Source organism: Hippoglossus stenolepis, chromosome 2 (genome assembly GCF_022539355.2).
Source record: "Hippoglossus stenolepis isolate QCI-W04-F060 chromosome 2, HSTE1.2, whole genome shotgun sequence".
Classification (NCBI taxonomy): domain Eukaryota; kingdom Metazoa; phylum Chordata; class Actinopteri; order Pleuronectiformes; family Pleuronectidae; genus Hippoglossus; species Hippoglossus stenolepis.
Window position 1 is genome coordinate 21,899,434 of NC_061484.1, and position 18,621 is coordinate 21,918,054.

Genomic DNA, 18,621 nt, shown 5'->3' on the forward strand with positions numbered 1-18,621 from the left:
GGCCATTTATCTCTGTGACCTCTCGCTCGCTGACGCTCACCTCTTGGGGCTTTGCCTACATTGTCGCTAAGCCATATTCCAGTAACCCTCTCATAAGAAAAAAAACGAACAGTGATTTAGCACATTTGCCACAGTGACCAGTGTGTGCTCTGATCCAATAAACTCCGAACTGGCATCGATCCCTTTCTGTTCCATTCACCGATGCAGCCCGGTCACCGCCGCTTCCAAAATAACCTCCCCCCCTCAGGGAGGGGGTGGGATGCAGTAATCCTTATTCCAAGCCACGGCACCATTGAACCCCTACATGCATCATCCAAATCCACAATGCTGACATTTTACTGACAACATTTCCAGTGATATTGGAGCCCCAAAGTGCCACTGGACACCTCGCTCTGTGTGTGAAGGCATGGCATGCGGACACGCTGCCAAGGGAAGCCTGTGCTGTACTGTAGGCAGTTGGCAGATGAGAGGCGGTCGGGCGAGGGGTACTTACATCATGCATGGCGTCCAGTAGCTTGGTGAGCTGGAAGAAGCGCTGCCAGGTTTGGCCAGAGTTGTTGGTTGCTTTTCCCACTGAACGCCGGAGCTCCTTGATGTAATTAACCCTCATCTCCTCGAACGCCGCCTGGTTCTTCAGACCCTCCTTTGGAACTGGGGAACAAACACAGACAAATCGCACTGTCATCAGCTGGATTGAATGAGAGGATGAACTGGCGAGGGTACTGGTTTGAAAATGGATTTCAGCCGATGAGGGTTTCAAGCTTAATGAACAGATTTATTGGAGATGACCAGAAATGATCGTCGGGGATGAAATAACAAAGTCTACAATTCTGGCAGAGAGCATGTTTTCCAGTTTACATGTTTTGCATACCTCATGTTGCTGCTGATCATTTTCTACTCGACTGTTTCAAAGTTTATTAAAATTAAATAAACCATGTGTCAAAATCACATCATATTTGACACTGCACTTAAACGGGCTCTTAACAACACGCATGTCAAGCGTGAAGCCGATAATATGAACGGTACCCGAGACACGCGAACCCCAGACGGACAGAGGCTTCTGGAACAATGTCATGAAGTACCTTGATTTGTTGCATGGGTAAATATTTGGATGACTCAGCTAAAACAGATATTCTCCTCTAGTTTCCACAAATGTAATAAATTAACATCACAATTACATCTTCCACATCATGGGAGTTGCTCAAAAAGGCATTTAAACATTGATACTAATAGTTTCAAGCAAGTTTCAAGCCCCTCTGAGTTAAATGTCGAGTTAAATGTCCTACTTTACAGCAAAGAATACAAACTAGTGTTCACCGGCAATGAAGGAAATTAGTCTGAAGCTATATGATATGCTTTAGAAATTGGCTGACAAATGCACCTTCTCATTAGCAGTTAATGGGCTCAGCGATGCACGACCACTTGTATGTTTCTTTAATGTACAGACGTGAAACCGTGTAGAGGGAAATTAGAGCCACTCTGTGATTTACACTCCCACACACTGTTGCCTGTTTGGGACTTTTTTCCCCATGTTGACGACCTGAGCCTGTTTAGCAGCTCATTACAGCCACTTTCACCATTTCAAGCGGTAATTAGTTTTCCTATGGCCACAGTTTCATGAAAGACGAGTGATACGCTGAAAGGCCGTGATTAAAAGTTATCTCAGCAGCAGTGACAGCGGGAAAAAAAGGGGGAACGAAAGAGCTCGTGTTAGTGTCAACGAGCTGAATCGTTTAGTCAACCAGAGCTCATTCATCAAGAAGTCTGTTCGATGACCAGAGCTGCTCAGTAACTACGATCCTCGCTCGCGTTATACTGATAAAAGGCAGAGTAAAGGTGGGAAAAACAGACAGATGTGAGGGATGAGATACGGAGAGTGTGCGAAGAAATGTCTGCAACATCTTTCTCCCTGTGCCGGAGAACAAAGTCACAGATTTGCAAATCTGCCAACGCTCTTGACAACGACATTCAGCCGCTGGCGACCAGATTAAGAAACTTCACCTCTCTGAGACAGCACTCCTCCAATCACAATCAGGGAACGCCTCCAGTTGTCCTTCACCAAACACTCAAGAAATGACAACATCTATCGATTTATCTATCCATCCATCCATCCATCATTCTATCTATCTATCTATCCATCTATCTATCAATCATTCTATCCATCTATCTATCCATCATTCTATCTATCCATCTATCCATCTATCTATCTATCTATCTATCACGCCTAATTAAAAAACAAATTAGTAAAAAATTAATAGGGATTCAATAACTGGATTTTCATACAACAAAAACAAGTGAATTGTTTGTTCTGTTTTTATCGTCCAATTTTCTGCTGATTACTTTCTTAATAATTTAGTTATTTAATAATTTAGTCTAGAAAATGTCTCAAAAATAGTAAATAAATCATCACAACTCCCAAAGCTCAAGATGAATATAATATGACCAACAGTCTCAAATCAGATATATATTTAATTAACATTAATATAATATATAGAACGTAATAAATATGGATTAATTCTCACCTTCAAGAAACTGAAAAAACAGGTAATGTTTGGCATTTTTGGTTTAAAAACTATTATTTGATTATTAAAGAAATCACATTATTGTCAATTTGCTTATATTATATTATATAATTGGCTATTTAATTGAAAAGCTAAATGTTGGATCTCTAATTTGGAACCGGGCCGTATCTCATTTCTAGAGAACCGCTTCTGAAAAGCAGCTTGTGTTTCAACAGAGAGGCCAGAGAAGCTCCTGGTCACATGGAGCAGCTTCTCGAAGCTACTGGTCGTCACCAGAGACTCAAAGAGCAGATTCACAGCATCTCTGATGTGGAGAACAAACAGGGTCTAATACCTTTTTATGGTGTTTTTTTTCACACTTTTAAAAAATACACATTACAGCAGAATTTTTGAATCACCTCTCTCTTAAAAGTCATTCTCCAGGACGTTTGAGTGGCCACGACGCCTCAAATCCTCAGAAACACAAACCACTGGTAGCAACACCAGCATAAAAACCAGTAACTGACAGGACCTGTTTGAGTTGTGCAGAACAAATAGCCGCGGGCAAAATCCTACTTCTTGTCAGTTAGGATCGCATCGTTTTGAGAACAGAGCATTGTAGGTCAATAACTCGGAGAATGTGTGTTTGTGTATGTCTGCCTCCCTCTCGTTCGCTCTGTCTGTCTCTTTCCATTTCGTTTTTCTTCATCGTACTTTTTCCGCAAAAAAAACACCTTCGGGCGCGACGCACAACGAGTCGAGGAAAACAGATATGAAAACAGATTGGACCCTTGTGCAGAGGGCACGAGTTCTTCGGTCTTTATTTTCACGGCTGACATGATGAGAACGTGCTAAAATCCACACCAGCGCACGGACCTTTTGTTTGTCTCCCACTGACCCACATGCGTCCTGTTTGGAATCTAACTTGGCATTTACGGCTGTTACCATAACCAAGAAACAGGGCCTGTATACCTCGGTAATTGGTGTCAAATGGATTTTTTTGCTGCAGTCCTTTCAACTAGGCCCTATCTATTATTGTGGCGTGCACCTGCATTATTCTGCGCACCACAAGGCCATGAAAGCAAATTTCTTTCCCGAATGCACATAAACATAATTCTCGCAGTCAGGAGCTGCCATTAGCGTGTGTGTTGTTGAGGCACATGCAGCTTCCTGCTCGGAGTGCTGCTGCATACCTGACTGACAGCTCGGCTCCGTCTGCTTTGATTTAAGATCTGATTCTACTCGTCGGGGAATTCTACGACGAGCATGACAACGGTGACAAGCAGGGTGATCCAGGCTGTAGGGTGTTGGCGAACAGGAAACCCTTTATTTAAACATGATCAAAAAAGACTAATGACCGGTTGGAGTTGAAAACTTTAATCGCCTCATTAAGTGTTTAAGATGTGTCACGGCAACCCGCGCCCGTCATCACGGGCTTTCGGTCGCCCCAATCAGAGGGAAGTATGAAATGAGCACTGTTGACTCTCTGTGCAGAGGTGAGGAGTGCAACTGGTTTGAGCAGGCCACCGCTCCTGTGCCAAATCCAAACAGGGTCATGAGACGCCGCAGGCTCAGTGAAACCTTAGCCAAGGTCAGAGAGGAATAACAGCCCTTCTCTCTTCTCCCTTCATCCCTCCTTCCTTTTTTCTCTCTTTCACATGTTCCCCCTCTCTCAATTTAACACACACACACACACACACACTCAGTGACTCTGTAGTACTTGCTCAGCTGACAAGCCCTGACAACTCCTATGTAAACATTTCTGATGCTGCCCGCTCCACGAGGCCCTCATATAATCTCTGAATGACTGTAGCTAAAAGAGCTTCCTACAGCGCCGCAGAAAAAGCCACAGACGGCGCGGCTTGTTGTGTGGAATCACGAGTGCTTTTTTTCTCTCCGCTGAAACGTTTGCCGAGCCTCCACACAGCGCGGCTGCTCCGTCCTGTCGACTTTGGAAAAGGCCAGGCACGGCAGGAACTTCTCTGCTACACATTGCAAAAAACCAACCTTCCATCACAGTTCACTGCTATAGTTTGACTAAATCCAATAACCTGGAGCAGATTGAAGTACCTCGAGTTTCCCTGTTTCTATACCTGCTTCTTTTATCCACCACCTCCCCTTTGAAATTCCAGCTCGGGGTTTTGAAGGAAGTGGAGAAAAATAACAGGTCTTGGAGCGCTGCCTGGTGCTTGACTGGCCTTTATTAAGTACAGCAGGGCTCTCTGGAAAAGCTCCAGAGGAGGAGAGCGAGGCCTCAGCAACAGAAGGACCAGCTCTGACCCCACCCCCACCCCCACCCCCACCCCCTTTGTCTCCTCTTTCTTTCTCCCTACAGCTATGCACCTGTCTCTTTCTCACCAACACCAGCTCTCACTGTCAACATTTGTCTGATTTCACTCTTTAAACCCCCCTTTCCCCCCGTTGGTTTCCCATCTTCTCTCCCCTCATCTCCCCTCGTCTCTCCCAGCATCCAATAGCTGAAGTCCAGCTGGAGCTCCCCTGTTTCCAGATGACTCAACAGCACTGAGGTTACTCTATATCGTGCTTTCACACCACCTCCTCCATATGTCACTGTACTATAAAGCCAAAACCAACCTGATACCATCGCTGTGGGAAATGTATCAGTCTCTACTCATAGATTTTATAGATTTACTTCCCTGTATACTGTATGTACTACAGTAAGTACTACACAAGAAGAACCTTGCTTCTTTGCAAGATTAATGAACCAAAAGGTTTGGAGCCAACGGTTTAATCTTCAAATATATATGTATATATATATATTGTGTTTTACATAATTTTATTAAAATGTATAATCTATTATATTATTATTAATTTTTGCCAAGGAAACAGTGAGACTCAATTCTAATTTTTTATTTTTAATACATTTACTTTTAAATCTATTGCAAAATAAATCAGAATTTAATCATTTAAATTTGAAAGTGGAATAAATGAAAAGCAATTTTCATTATTCTGACTAATTTCCAGTATAATTTCAGGTGAATTTATATTAATTATAACACATGATTAGTTGAAAGCCAAGGAAACAAAACAAATCTGAAACAGTTTTGACCTTGTAATTGATTTTCATGTGAGGGACTATGGTCTCAAATTCAACTTGTAAAGTGATGTTCCCTAATAATTCAAAGGTTTTGCAATAAATCAATATTTTTAAACGCCTAAATTAAGTCTGTATGATAAAGTCATGTTTTTACTGTGTAGGAAATATTATGTTTTTGTAAAAAAAAAAAAAAAAAGGGAAAAGACCAGCTGACCCAAACTGGTTAGAACTGTCACGCCACGAAGTAATTAAGTTTTTCCGAGCTCGCTCATTAGTCCAGCTTTCATGCACCACTTTTCAGAGGCCTCGCTCACTGAAAAATAAAAACTCTGCCAATGAATATTTCCACTGATTGGCACTGGTGCTGAGGTTCAGAGAGAGAGAGAGAGAGAGAGAGAGAGAGAGAGAGAGAGAGAGAGAGAGAGAGAGAGAGAGAGAGAAAGAAAGAAAGAAAGAAAGAAAGAAAAGTCTGGCCAGGGTGCAGGCTCCTCAAATACCTTTTCCACAACTCACCCGCCATACCTCACCTCTCTCTAACTATTGAAACCAGGGCCCACGTCAACAAAAAACCCCGCCTGCAGCAGGTTTGATGTCCCCGTGTCTCTTTGTGTTGTGGTTATTGTTTTGATTGATCGCCAGTAATTAGGGATGTGGACGGTGAAGTTATGACGCAGATGCCATCATGGAAATCCTAATCGTAGCAGCTCGTAGTGCATTGTGGTGGTGGCAAAAAAATTCAAAAGAAACGCTTCTTTTCAGTTTCAGTTTGAGCAACCTGGGCCAACACATCCTCTTCGTGAGGCTGCTGCAGCGCCTGTGGGCGAAGTTTGGCCGAGAGTGGCGACAGAGTGAGACCTTCTGTAGTGAGTGATGGAAGTATTCTGTTTCTCCATGGGCAATAGGTAGAAGAATAAAAACAGATTAGTGTTCATTCAGAGAAAAGGAAGATGAAGTCACAGCTCTGCTCTTCTCATTGGCATTTAGAGCATGTGGCTGCACAGTGTTCATGTAACACTTAAAGAGTCAATTTGAACCGAAGCCATTGGATATATGGTTCCTATCTACAGAGTGTTAAAGTTAAAGCTAGTGTTGATTTCTCAGTGGAAAAAAACTACAAACACCATTATTTCCATTTCTTAAACCAATTTATTATAAAGAATTAAACCATAAAGCAACTCTGCTCTTGACTTGCATGGTGCGACCTGAAGAACCCGTGGATCGTGTTCCTCTTCATCCCGATGGCCCGTCCATGGGGTTCAGTTTCACTGGATGTTTGTTTCACTCTGAGGATAAAAGAATGAGCATGATTGAAGTATCAGTTGAATCAATTTTGCAGTAAAATATTTTTGCTCCACAATAATTTCATACATGGGAGACAACTGAGATAAGAAAGAGTATTGTGTTTTCTTCCAAATTTCTTTTTTTCCAAAAGGAAAAAAAAAAACATTTTTAACATCTTGTGCTAAACTGCCAGTAAATGTTTGAAAAGAGAGTAAGAAAGGAGACTTACCGCATTTTCCACGAGGAGAAATTGGCATCTGGAAACGTCTGGTTCGTTTGAAATGAGAAGGAGGCGGGCGGAGCGTTTCACCGTTTTTTGTTATTTCAATAGGAGCGTACTTTGACACTTCATAGTTTTCACCAGGAGAGTATTTTGTACACCACATCTTTTAACTCTGAATATTTTCACCAACACCGGGAGGCGCGGGGGGGCGTCTTACTCCTGCTGTTGTTGTATTAACTCTGAGTCCAAATACTTTGACACTGTATATTTAACACTGGGAGATTGACTATGCAGGTGCATGCAACATCAACCTCGATTTCCACGTCTGTCATGCATGTTAATGGATTATTAAGAACTAGCTTAACGCGTGATCTAACAGAAAAGGGCATGTGTGTGCCAGGACGTGCACGTACGAGCACTGTCAGTCTCAAAGTCGTGTGGTGGATGGAAGAGACTCCTGATCAATGCTTTTCCTCTGGGAGATGCTAATTCGGGAACATACAGGGCTTCATATCGTAAGAGCAGACAAACACAGAGACGCCTCCAATTATCCAATTATCAGTGACCTGAAAACATCAGCACTCTGGATTCTGGTGAATCCTGCTTTCGACCGTGCCGCTGTAATGGATGACTCATGGTGCAGCGTAAGCATCGCAGTCACAAAGCACCGATTTGAAGCTTGTTGAAAAATAGACAGAGTTCAGTGCGGCACAGGTGACTCTCTGTTAATGGGAGACATGTTCAGGTAAAGCCGTCGATACGTTCTATCACTCAAAAGAGGAGCACTCTGATGAAAGTACATCAACAACCTGCCTCAGTGCACACCTCCACCAAAGGTAACGCCCATTCTCAACCTGCTTCCACCTGTTTGAACTGATTTGACTCTGAAATTGACTGAGTTCTTCCTTGCATCATGGGTAGTGCTTCAGCAGAATTTCATAGGAATCACACAAACTAGAGTGGCAGAGCACATATATCTGCAAAGATCCAACAGTCGGCATATGAAACCAAATTTAAAATTCTCAAGAATCCAGATTCTCCTTTATTTGGATCTAGTCCATCCACTAAATATCCTCTGAGAAAGTTTTTGTGTAATCCTGCAAACTAACACACGAATGCAGATGAAAACCAGCTCCCTGGCGAAGAAGACGAGATGTTTGCTTGGAGAGAACAAATCTCTGCTAACGCTAACGCCCGATCTCACTACGTTAAAGGAAGGGTGAAAAAAAACCTGGACACCGAATCTGCCCTTAAATTTTATGCACTTTTTCCTGACCCATACCACAAAGTGTCACGCTAACCCTTCCTGTAGTTTTTACCTAATCCTGCTAAACAAACGCAGATGAAAATGTAAATTCATTGCGGACGTGATAATCATCCACCTGAATCTGCAAGTAGAATAAAACATCATCAACCATCAGCGTTCACTGGAAGCAGTGGTGTGTGATGGTCGGATTGAACTAGGGCACCACTGGTCCCTTGTTGCGTCCCCTTGCATAAAATGTGTCAGCTGTTATTTTGGTGATGTGATAATCCACAGTGTTACCGAACAGTAATTTCACTCAGTTTTCAATGTTTTTCAATAAATGGTTTTTCAAATGACATTTCATTATAGGTAGTAAATTGTGCTCGCGGGCAGGTTTTGGCACGAGGTGCAAGTAATTCTGCAGAACACATAATCGGTGTGAGCGGGTTGGTACAAGATGAATAAATGGGGTGCAGTGCAGGCCCGTAGCTGCCTTACCTGTGCTGAGAAGCAGAAGGACCTTCATGGAGAGGAACTCGTCGTAGCTGAGCTGCAGCCGCAAGAACTCCTGGCTCACCTGCCGCATGCCCAGACACAGGTCGTACATGGCCGACTGATGCATGCGGTCCCTGGAGAAAGATGGGAGAGGTGATAATCTTTAGAATTAACAGAAATAACAATTTATTTCAGAGCCTTTTTTTATTAGATTGTGTTAGTAATTGGTCAAATCTACGCTCGCGCAGGGCGATATGATCACCAGAGGTCTGTAGCAGTCAGTGGGGGCGGGGCAGCGAGTTGAATCTTCTTCTAAGTCCTCGGATAAACTGCTGCAGTGGACGGCAACTGGGTGAGATTCAGCACCAGATTCTTTTGATTATTGGGTTTTCTCACTCTCGCCCTATCGACTGACACAGACGTGCACAGGAGTTGTGGGAGCTGATCTGCGTCACGGCAACAGCATCCACAGAATCACTCGAAGGCAGCACAACGTTCCTTTGGATGCTGCCGTGCTTTATATTACAAAGCTTTTATTTTGAAAAGTTGTGAACTTGGGTTAAGCAAATTCAGTTTCATTTTATAAAAAACATAGATTATAAAATCTTCATTGCAGATAAACCAGGTAGGATGAACACAAATTGCTCTCTGCTCCTGTTTGAGGAGGACTCACTACTCTGAACAGGCATGTTTACAATGGGCACTGTACTAGTTTTATGAAACTTTGGTTGATCTGTTATGTGTTATACCTCCTCACTGTTTTTACACATCAACATATATTGGACTTTTGTTATATTGCTAACGATGACATTGATTTATCCTCCAGCTCTAATCCATGCTTATTATTCCCTCAGTACAAACCGCAGCCCTCCCTGGCTTCTCCCAACTCTATTCCTATCACACTAGTTCAGCCCAGTGAAACAATATTTCCACAGAAGTGCAGAGGAGGATCCTGCGAGTCTGGGCTGAGAGCAGAATACAAAATTCCCCCCCGGGTTGCAGAGTGCTGCGTACAGTCTCGCAGCACAGATGCACCACTTCTCCAAGACTGAGGCGAACCAAAGACCCTCACATCCCACTCCAGTCACCACAGAAACCAGTCTAAGGAGGACGTGTCATTTCCTTTAGATTTACGTTGACAGAAATGACCCGTACATGAGTGGATGTTACTATATAAACATGTTCACTAAACTTATGTGACCCGACACTTTCCTGCTCCGCCTGTTTGTCACTCGTCTTTCTATCAGCGAAACAATCTCTCGGTTGCAACACATGAAAGATACATTGGCACGGTTACATGGTACGAACCAATCAGGAATGTGCTCCGCAGATGCCACAGATTGGAGGGGGAATCTCTGGCATTAGGTGCCATCTTCTCTCCCATAAATCACCACAACCTCAAGTCCACAGTAATTAAATGCAAGTGGCGTGGCTCGACATGAAAGAGGTCGTGAGTTTCACCGACAAAAACAGCGAAGCTACATCATTATGCGCACACGCCGGAGCCGGAGGCTTCAGTCCGATAACAACGACAAGACTAAACGTTTCGGTAAAAGGTGGTGAGGAGCAGGGGTTCAAATCAAGTGCATAAATGTTCCCATTAAAGCACAGGACAGGATACAGCTTTACAGTATTTACAGTACAGCTGTCGGCCCGATAAATAAGTGACAGACTGTGACTGCGTGTGAGTTGACGTGTTTCCTCCGCAGAGTCTGTGAGCAGTTTCACAAAGTGCAGCAAAACATCATCTAATGCAACTTTGAGCTGGAGTTTCTAAAGTCTCCACACGTTCTCTCTCTCTCTCTCTCTCTCTCTCTCTCTCTCTCTCTCTCTCTCTCGCTCTCTCTCTCTCTCTCTCGCTCTCTCTCTCAAATCAATTTTGCTGAATCACTTCCCAAAATGAGCTGCTGCTTTGGGGAGGGCAAGTAAGAAGAAGAAAAAAAACTGGCAGCAGTCTCTCTCCTTCCTTCCTTCTCGCTCCCTCCTTCTCATCTTCTCTACATCTTTCTGTCTCGCTCCCTCACTCTGGTTCTCCTTCCATCTTTCTCTCTCTCTCGGTGTTGAACTCTGTCTCTCTCTCTCTCCCTCTCTGTCTGTTTCTATGGTAAAAGATTCAGGAGGGAGCGAGGAGTGAGGGGAGGAGAAGGTTCAGCTTCACCTCTTGGCTGAGGGGAAACCAGAAGCTGATGCAATTTATTTGGTCGGGAAAGTGTGTCCAAACTAATCTGAAATAACTCTCACTGATTCCCTATTAACAGTCAGATATCATGTAAAAAATAATTCTATAATCTTTTGTTAATATTAAGTAATAATTGGAAAAAACATCTTCACAGATTCATCAAAAATGCACTTTGAGCTCTGAGCCTTTGGGTGGGTGGTCCGGTGCCTGTTTTTGATTGACAGCTGAGCTGACAGGGGAACAGTGACACTACGTAAATCGTACTGCGGCAGAAATGCATGTTGGGATTTGACGCCACACAAATAAAATAGAATTTAACTGAATGGAATTAACTGCAGGTTCGAGTCAAGGACAGACCAGACCTCAAAGCTTCTGAAAATAAGTGACATTGACATTTTCTGGCAAAAAGAAATGTGAGGCTTTTTAATTTGCCACAGCTGACTGAGAGAATTCAGCTATTCAGCCTCCAACCTCACTGCTCACATGTGTTTCCTGTCTGTGTCACTGTCAGCCAGCCGTCCGTCACTGCGCCTGTTTAGAGTCTAGAGTATAGATTGAAATCTAAATATTTCATCTGGTATATAAGTCGTTAGCTCTCTTTGTCGACAGAAAACCAACTACGCTCTGGCCAAACAAATATACAGATAGATCCCTCTGCATTGTTTCTGAGGACATTGATCATATTGTCATTGTTTTAGGAGTGTTGCTCTTTTCATTTCTACCTTTACCAACATGTACCATAATCTAATCATGATCAAGTGCCCAGAACTTCAGGGAACTGGCCTTGTTTTTCTTTAGCAAGCACCAAACGCACATAATAGGACTTAATGCAGACAGATTAGACTTTGTCTTAAATGTAAAATGCACATTTGTCTTTCACTCTAGCTCAGCGAGTGGACAGGCTCCTCAATAAATACCTTAATGCCCCGAGTTCACAAGCACTAAGTAGCTATGGAAACAAGTGTGCTCGGTTAACTCCCTAAAATCTTTTTCTGACTGAATTATCTAAACAACAGGTTGAGTTCACAGCAAGAAACACACCCCAAAAAGACACAGCAAGTGCGGCAGTGACCTCTAGACTTCTCTGAGATAGAAGAACATCCAGAACAACCTCCATCTCCAGCAGGTCTACATCTCATCTAAATCTCTATCTACTCTTTCAAGACAAATACCAGGCCCATCCGTCAATGATACAGGAACCACACCATACAGCCTGCTGCACATGCAATTTCAATTTCATCTTGGCTGATTTACCTCAGCCAAGGAGATTCTGCTTTCTTTACTGTCTGTCTGTTTTTACGCAACAACTACTGAACTCATTTTCTTGAAACTCGGTACGAGGGTTGGTTAAAGCCCAAAGAAGAACGTAACCTCTTAAAGAGCGGATTAAATTAAGGGGGCAGATTCAGAATTCGTTTTTTTTTTTACTTCCTGACATTTTGGGGAATTTCTCAAGAAAAAATGTGCTGATATCCATGAACAGGTGAAAAGCTGTGTTCAGTATATTTCTATGTACGTGGTAAAGTGTATGTATCTCAGTATATAAGTTTATGCAATGTATTGATAAAGTGGCCTGAGCCTGAAACGTATTCTGAACTTGCAGCAGCGATTCAAGCAGATGCAGCAGACTCCTCCTTTCCACAGAAGAGGGAGAGATTGGCTGACACCTGCGAGGGAGTGGGTGTGGCCCAGCAGAGGAGAGGGTGATAATTGCTGACACGTATGTATATGTGTGAGCGATGGAGGCTGACACACAGCAGGGGAAGAGTGGCATGACTTGGAAGTGACATGACTTGGAAGTGTGAGCCAAAATCGGAACTACAAGCCGAACCAGTTTTAAGTGCCATTTATGTTAAGTCATAACAATTACACTTTTAGTGGATTCTCTTAAGACCATTAACTGCAAACGAGAAGAGCGGGTTTGATTGTTTTCTTTAACCTTTCATCTCCGCTGATTGAAACTGTCTATTATCTGGAGAATCATATCGTTGGATCGTCTTTCTGAACTTGGGGACACTCTCTCTTGGCGTCTGATGCTACAGACTATACCCTCTTTAAAATACCTCAACTGTCAGCCAACAAATAATTGTCTTTTTTCTTCATAACTCCTCTACTAGGAGTGATTAACCCCTCTCGGCTTTACGTCACACAAACACAGACCGATCTCATAGCAGCCTCATTACTGGACATTTTCTCCCTCAATCACTTGCGTAGCATAAGATCGTATATGTGCTATCATCAATAACATAATTACATCTATAGGTATCATTATTATTATAATTGTAAATTATAATAATCAGTCTGATGGAGATTAAATTAAGTCACAAAGTGTTTGCCCGTTGTGAGGTCTCGACCTTAAAATGTATAGCACCTTGAGATGTATGTTGGGATTTGGCTCTATACGAATACAATTTAAACGAATGAATTGAGTTGTAAAACCCAACCAGAGTTAAGAAACGAGAGGATTTTTACAAAGACAGAGTGTGTTTAATTCGCAAACAGCCATGGTTACTAAAAGTTCCCGACAGTGTCCCTGTTTCAGCCAGAGAGAGGGAAGTTCTGACTGAAGCTTTCCATTTCATCTCTTAGTGGGAGTGGGTGGGCTACGCTTTGATTCAAGGCCTTTAATTGTCTCTATCCCCCAGTTTTGTTAACTGTAGCAGCTTCAGGCCTTCAACTGGAATCGCCAAATAACACAAAACAATTAAGTCTCTATATCGCAAAATGAGATTTTCTCCAGAAACTGTTAGTCTCAAAGAGAAACACATAATTCTTAATAAAACTGTAAGCCACTTGGCGCTAAACAGATTAGGGGATCAGGGGATCTGTGGTGTGGCCCACTGGTGCTCCACCGACTGTGTAAACCTCACACACACACACACACACACTGACGTAATCACTGCATCGAACAATGTCATTTGTACGGCTGTTTATTTATTTATTTATTTAGGACAAACTGACCCACTAACATTGACTTACACAACCTATTAGTCGGAGCTTTTAAACCTGCCCCTGCATGAACCTGCTCCTCTCCTCTCGGCTGCCTACAGAGGCTGCTGTTCTCCTCTTTGATTCATTCTACAACATTCAATTCATCAGCAGCCATGCGCCGCCGCAGCTCACATGCACTTCGTCTCCACTCGCTCTCCTGTTCAAATACATTAACGCAGATTAAGTGGGACGGAGAGCTGCCCCCCTGCTCGTCTTCCATGGCCCCCGTCTGCCCGTGAAGTGGCAGGAATCAGGTGCAAGAAATCTGACCTTGTGTCAAGTGCACACGCAACGTCATCGCCGCAAAATCTCAAGTTTGTCCCTCTCAGTGGTTTTCAGGCATGTTAATGGAACGCCTAAAATAGTGCAGCAGGGAAAAGACACTCTCCAAAGTCCACTAGCAAAACTAATGTTTGTGCATAAATTTGCATCAAAGGAGAAGCTGGAAATAGCAGAAGCCAATAAGCATTAGTAGTCAACCAGCAGCGGTACAACCAATTTCCGTATCGGCTAATTATCTACTCCCAAAAAGTATTTACACTCACACTTGGAATAGAAAGGCATGTGTGTTGAAGACCGCACCCACATCAGACAACATCAAATGTATTTGACATGTGCTGGTGAAACTTTTTTCTGCTTCAAACTATAAGAAGTGAAATCGTATTTTTCTTTAAGGATGAAATTGTAAAAATAATGTACAGATATCAGGACCATTGTTAAAGGTCAGCACCGGTATTAATATGGTCAGAGGTATGTGCTGTATTCTGCAGATATGACAGTGTGTGTGTGTGTGTGTGTGTGTGTGTGTGTGTGTGTGTGTGTGTGTGTGTGTGTGTGTGTGTGTGTGTGTGTGTGTGTGAGTGTGTGTGTGTGTGCGCGCCTACTCGTTAAAGATGAGGTCAGGGGCAAAGTAGAGCATCTGTCCATTGGTGTGTTTGTACGAGCGCCAGCTGAGGCAAAAGGAGGACAGACACATCCACGAGTACTGGATCAGGGTTATTTGGTCCTCGATGGGCAGGCCCCGGAAACCTAACACACACACACACACAAAGATGAAGCAGATGAGAAGTAAGAAACATTTAAATGCGGCTGATAATACTCTTACGCATCAATTTAGGAGGAATTATTCAAATGCTTGTGTGTGTGAGTGTCCCTGTTCGTACGTGAACCTACGTCATGTGCACTTCACGTTGTACTTTTTTGTGCCAATATTTGTTTAGACGTGAAAACCACTGAGAAGTATTCATCCGTTCTTCTTTTATGCAAATCCCAGAAGGCCTGCAGTTATTGGTGTGTTGTCTATGGAGCACCAGAAATAGAGTCGAATAGGAAACTTGCCAAACTCTCAATCAAACTCTGGCAAGAAACTTCTCATGCAAAAACACGGGCCAACTGAGGACACACAAGTGACTTATCAAGGCTTAGGGACTATTTCCGTCTGAATGCATGTCAGTCTGCCAAAAACAATCATTTTTAAAATATATATTTGTCGCAAAGGTACGTCGAAAAGCCTGGATTAACGCTGTTTATATTCATTTAGGGGAGTCTTCTGTAGATAGAGATTCAGCATCTGTATTTTTTTTACTTGTCACCTTAAAGGTAGCGAGTCGTCGGAAAATGATGTTGTAATAACGTCACTTTTATTGACTGACACAGGAAGAACCGTAGAGGTTTTTGAACATATTGTTGTTATTGACGATATTGGTTCGTGAGGCCCTGCGTGTCAGCCCTGCCACATCCAGGGCTGAATGCAGGCGGTGGCACATCTGAAAGTCGATGGTACTCATTTTGACCCTTCTGTCTGGCTCCCCTTCTATTTATACGTCCGGATATGGCAAGCAGACACCGAGGAGGTATCAAATATTTGCAATACAGCAAATTAAAAGGGCCTCAAAGAGCTACCTGTGAGGTATCTCTCCACACGTCTCCCACTGACGGGCATTTTAGGGGGAACTTCTTTACCCCTTCTCAACCATTTTATCTGATTTTCTTCTAGGTTAAAAAAATGTAACGGGATAGACACGAGATCTTCTGTTCACCACCGCATCTGACGACTCTGATGTAAATGAGTTCTGTTTGGAAAATCTTAATCTCGATTCTATTTAATGGTGAAACAGGATTCGCTGCTAATCCTCTTGAAGCTTTGCAGAATAATTTCCTGACCTATTATTAATCAATTTAAATTGGGTGCCGGGTTGTTATGCGAGATCAAACGTAAAGATGCCATGTTATCTTTATTAAAACCAGTCAATAATCACAGAGTAGAAACCCCAATATCTATTAGAGTGATAACTTTTATATTCTTTGACTCATCCATGAAAAAAATTTATTAACTTTTTCATTCTTAATGTGAGGCTCTATGATTTAAATCTTCCTGGTCAAAGACATATCACGCTGGAAATTTACTGGATTTTTAAGATACTTTAATTAACTAACCGCAGCCTTTTTATTGACTTTTAAAAGCAATAGAAAAAGGTAATTCATCCGCAGTACAACCTAATATACTGCAGCTGTCTCCGTTAAATTAAAACCTTTAAAAACTGTGATTTACACACCTCTACACATATCTGTGAGGTCGCCGCTTCAACCCCCTTTTCAGATACACACTCGTAAAGAGCATAGAGGCCTCAGCCCATCGCTCCGGTGGTCACTAACCTGGAAGTACTTTGGCCCACTTCACCATGCGCACCATCTGCTTTCCGGCCAGGCGGTTGAGGCTGGACAGCAGGTGGTCGGTGGTGTCAGGCTGTGTGTTGTCGTAGCCAGAGTACACCTCCTCGGGCTCGATCAGCTCCAACACGCTGCAGATGGAGGGCGGCAGAAAAGGCGTGACCACCCCGGGCCCGTGGGGCACCAGGGCATTGGCAGCGCTGGCGTTCAGCTCCTTCTCTGAGGACAGGTAACCGCCTCCAGCGCCACCTGTGGCAGTTTGGCCGTCCTTGGAGCCCGGCAGGTCCTCGCTGACTCCCTTCAGCTTCCCCAACTTTTTGGACTTTCGTGCTGTGGGGAACAGAACCGGCTCTAATTAACACATCAGTGACTTCTTACAGTCATTATCAGACAGATAATGCAGAGGTTGTAACTGTTAGGATGTGGATCTGTGTGTTTCTTGACCGAAGTCCAGCAGAATCAGGAGTAAACAATACAAACACATACTGTAGGACCATCTACTGCAGTCCTGCAATAATCACAATAGACCTCCCTTTATGAATATTGCATGAACTGTATTCCAATATACAGAATGATGTTTCTGTTACTTAGCCACTGATATAAATGGGGATGGACAAAATAACAGAAACACACAACACAACTCAGCAGCACCATAATCTCAAAAACGACCATGAGGATGAATCAACATCTCCATAAAACCGGCTCAATAAAGAGTGAAGATAAGATTCATTGCAGGACTGTCGCATTAGACTGTGCAGTAAATGTAGTAGAACCTAATAAACCATCCACTGGGTTTACATGTTGATAATCCTTCATGCAATTCAAAGGAAACATCAACTCAGGTGTTCTGTTGCACGATGTAACTTGAACTTTAACAGCTCCTGTGCTGAAGTGATATTTTCTCACCCTGCTGTTATTTGCACTGGTTTTTATCAAACTGTGATGCATGAAATGATTTTTTTCTCCTACAATTAGATTCAATGCTAACTTAGCGTTGGTGGTTGCAGTCACACATTTTCCACATATTTCCTAAGCAATGAAAAATATTTTTACTCTTTGACGATTGGACGTCTGTCAGCTCTCTCCGCTCGTCTCCATGTCTTTATTAGATGTGAACAGCTCGTTACACGGCCGCGACTCAAACCCTCAGACACACTCACTGACAACTTCCAGTATTTACTCATGACTTGTGGTGATCTGCTGCTTGTCAACACGTCATAAAGTTTTTACTCAACAGACATGCGTTGACTTCAAGTCGTGTTTTTTTCGGGGTTTAATGTGTATGAGTTAGAAATGATCTGCTGGGAGGAACGCTGTATCTCGGGCCGGGGTCCGGTTCACACTAAGATTTGAATAGCTGATGTCTAATGGGGTTTTCAAAGTATTTTTTAAGCATCACTCCCCATTCCCCTCTCTGCTTGGAGCATGTTTGGAGTCAATGAGTCAATAATTTGAGAAACATCTGTCTGACTGTGGCTCGCATATCTTGAGAACCGTTCATCTTATGGTCTTCGCACTAGTCCTGTGTATTGTAAAGGACCCAAGGAAGTAAAGTGTCAAATTTGGTGCGATTTGGACACTAATACGTTCAATATTCATCAAATTTGACAGAACAGACAACCAGAGCTCTGTAGCGGCGGCGGCTGGGACTCATCTACGTTTAGCTTTCAGAAAGAAAGCTACAACCAGCATCACCACAGGCCCAACTATATAGTTTGTAGTTGCATAATACGTTAGTTCGACATGAATGATTGACACAGGACCGCCTCGTCAACTTGTCTTTGTGGTGTTAACTCTTCTGCTCGGCTACATGGCCGCTGCACATCTGCAGACCTCTCTGCCACACATCTGCAGACGCCACCTCGACTCTGCTGCTGTTCATGCAGCACGTCACAGGACCCACCTTCACCCATCATACAGACTCCTGCTCCCCTGTGACGAGTCTATTTCAAACCTGTCTCCTCTGTGCATGAGCAT

The 18,621-nt window shown here is 43.1% G+C and overlaps 1 protein-coding gene across 4 annotated transcripts in view; it reads right to left on the reverse strand.

The window, feature by feature from the left end:
• The window catches only part of nr3c2 (nuclear receptor subfamily 3, group C, member 2), a 72,726-nt gene that overhangs the window by 3,806 nt on the left and 50,299 nt on the right, over positions 1 to 18,621 (reverse strand). For all 4 annotated transcript variants that reach the window (XM_047341839.1, XM_035167917.2, XM_047341838.1 and 1 more), the window contains exons 5-8: positions 16,630 to 16,974; positions 14,859 to 15,003; positions 8,808 to 8,938; positions 494 to 651 (exon numbers count right to left, since the gene is read on the reverse strand). In XM_047341839.1, coding sequence (XP_047197795.1) covers positions 494 to 651; positions 8,808 to 8,938; positions 14,859 to 15,003; positions 16,630 to 16,974 — 779 coding nt within the window. The remainder of the gene's footprint in view (positions 1 to 493; positions 652 to 8,807; positions 8,939 to 14,858; positions 15,004 to 16,629; positions 16,975 to 18,621) is intronic.